General features: G+C 38.5%; 1 protein-coding gene across 1 annotated transcript; it reads left to right on the top strand.

The window, feature by feature from the left end:
* The first annotated feature begins 305 nt into the window (after positions 1 to 305).
* LOC112495615 (transcription factor bHLH91-like) lies at positions 306 to 1,797 on the top strand. The gene is made up of 3 exons (XM_025092249.2): positions 306 to 994; positions 1,090 to 1,500; positions 1,593 to 1,797. The coding sequence occupies exons 1-3, from the start codon at positions 449 to 451 to the stop codon at positions 1,701 to 1,703; spliced, it is 1,068 nt and encodes a 355-aa protein (XP_024948017.2). The 5' UTR covers positions 306 to 448; the 3' UTR covers positions 1,704 to 1,797.
* The last annotated feature ends 420 nt before the right edge of the window (positions 1,798 to 2,217 follow it).

The raw sequence follows: 2,217 nt of genomic DNA, 5'->3' as shown, positions 1-2,217 counted from the left end.
CATACCCGGGCCGGGTATTACCTGGCTCGCAATGCCCGGGTACGGTCCGGGTCCGGGCCGGGCGGGTACTTTTGCCACCTCTAGTGTTTCATGAAGCAGCAAAACACAACTTTAATAATTCGGAAGAGATTAACAAATGAAGAGCCAAAACAGCAATTCACGCGGCTTGTATTAGGTAGAATACGGTTAGTATGAGTGGGGCCCAACATGGGAATCTCAGTAACAAACTCAAAACCACAGTCCTGTACCAGACCTCAAATAAAGTAACCAGACAAGAGATGAAAAGAAAGCAGAGAAACAAATTCTTTAAAAAGCAAAGTAAAAGGCTCCTCTTTCTCATAACAAACCCTTTGCAATGATTTTCATTTAATTCACCGGCTTTTTTTATTTTTATTTTTCCTGATTTGATTTTTTTGGTAACTGAAGCGGACAAATTTAAGGTCCAAAAATGTATGAGGAGATCGCAGATTTCTTTGATCCCAACTCCATGACTGAAGATGCTGCTGTAGCATTCAATGGAGAAAACTTTAACCCCATTAACACTCATTTGATTCACGACCCCAATCAAGTTCTTCAGTACGAGCAGTCGAATTGGGACTCACAACAAGCAAATGGCCAGCAAGCACCAGACCTTTTCAATCTCCTTCACTTGTCCCCCGGATGCCATGGCTTGACGGGTCACCTTCCATCATCGTCGATTGCGCCTCCAGCTTTGTATGACCCAATATTTCATTCGAACTTGCCCTCACAACAGCCACCTTTGTTCGGAGAATTTTTCCAATCAAGTAATTACGAAGATGGCAATAGTGGCCATTTCAATAATTGTGTTCTTGATGAGTTCAATGGGGACATCGGCATGGCTTTTACTGGTACAAAGAGGGTTAAAGCAACCGGCAAGGCAAAAAAGCCCATCATTTCCGAGCGCCAAAGGAGAGTAGAGATGAATGATAAGTTCGCTGTCTTGAGGAATTTGGTTCCCAACCCTAATAACAAGGTACGTATATATTTAATTTCTTCAGTAAAAGTTGTAAATCTGTTAATTAAAAATATGATTAATTTCCTCATCATTTGTACAAACAACAAATTAAGGGTGATAGAGCATCGGTGGTGGGAGATGCTTGTGAGTACATCAAAGAGCTTCAGAGATCGATCAATGAGCTCAAATCACTTGTGGAGCGAAAACGATTTGCAAGAGAAATTAGGAGCAACAATGAGAGGCACAATATTGAGGGTTGTGATCATGACATGAAGCCTGCTCCACTTGTTGACCCAAATAATACTGCATCTTTAAGAAGCTCTTGGCTTCAGAGAAAGTCCAAGGACATTGAGGTCGATGTTCGTATAGTTGATGATGAAGTGACCGTCAAGATCCTTCAGCGAAAGAAGATTGATAATTGCTTGTTGTTTCTTTCCAAGGTTTTTGATGAGATGCAGTTGGACCTCCAACATGTTGCCGGTGGCCATATCGGCGATTACTACAGCTTTCTGCTCAACTCCAAAGTGGGTTCTTTTCATTTTTCCTGTATCAGTATTTGACTTCTTGGTTTTCTGATTTGGGTATTAAAATTTTGCTTATGTTTCTAATTTTGCAGATACATGAAGGTTCTTATGTTTATGCTGGTGCTATAGTCAATAAACTAATTGAGGTTATGGATAGACAATATGCAGCTGCTAGCATTGCACCAATCAACTGTAGCAATTAGGAATTTAGGATTGGAGAAGATGATGATAATGGATTTTAACAAATTAAAGTTTGTTCAAGGATGAATTAACAGAAAATGGCAGTTTGTTAATTTACAAGTACTTGATGTTATGGTCTTTAGTTAACTTTGATCTAGTGATAAATGCATCCCACATTTTTTTAAAATATCCCAATCTAATTTTATTGGTATGTTTCCATATTCATTATCACATCGTTAGTATGGGAACAAATGATGGAATATTAAGATTGCGTTGCACCAACACACTCCAAAAGCTTCTGTCATTTAATATTAATTATGTAAACAAGTCAAGTACCTATTGTGATTATAATTTCAATTTGTGAAGTCACCAATTTTTATATCATAATATTATTTCATCTTCAATGGTACTTATGAACCAAGCAAATAAGGAAGCTGGCTGAACTAAATGTCAAGAAGTTTGGAGGGACAAGGACTCTTATTCGCACAGTACTGCAGCATATTAGGATTTGCAATATTCAACAAAGCAGAAGATCAT

The sequence above is a fragment of the Citrus sinensis genome, chromosome 9, assembly GCF_022201045.2.
Source record: "Citrus sinensis cultivar Valencia sweet orange chromosome 9, DVS_A1.0, whole genome shotgun sequence".
Taxonomy (NCBI): domain Eukaryota; kingdom Viridiplantae; phylum Streptophyta; class Magnoliopsida; order Sapindales; family Rutaceae; genus Citrus; species Citrus sinensis.
Note: the sequence above shows the minus strand (reverse complement) of the source record. Positions and strands in the feature narration are given on the sequence as shown.

Coding starts and splice junctions, on each gene's coding strand:
- LOC112495615 (XM_025092249.2), top strand. CDS start 449: ATGTATGAGGAGATCGCAGATTTCTTTGATCCCAACTCCATGACTGAA. Junction 995..1,089: donor TTCCCAACCCTAATAACAAG/GTACGTATATAT, acceptor CAACAAATTAAG/GGTGATAGAGCATCGGTGGT. Junction 1,501..1,592: donor GCTTTCTGCTCAACTCCAAA/GTGGGTTCTTTT, acceptor CTAATTTTGCAG/ATACATGAAGGTTCTTATGT.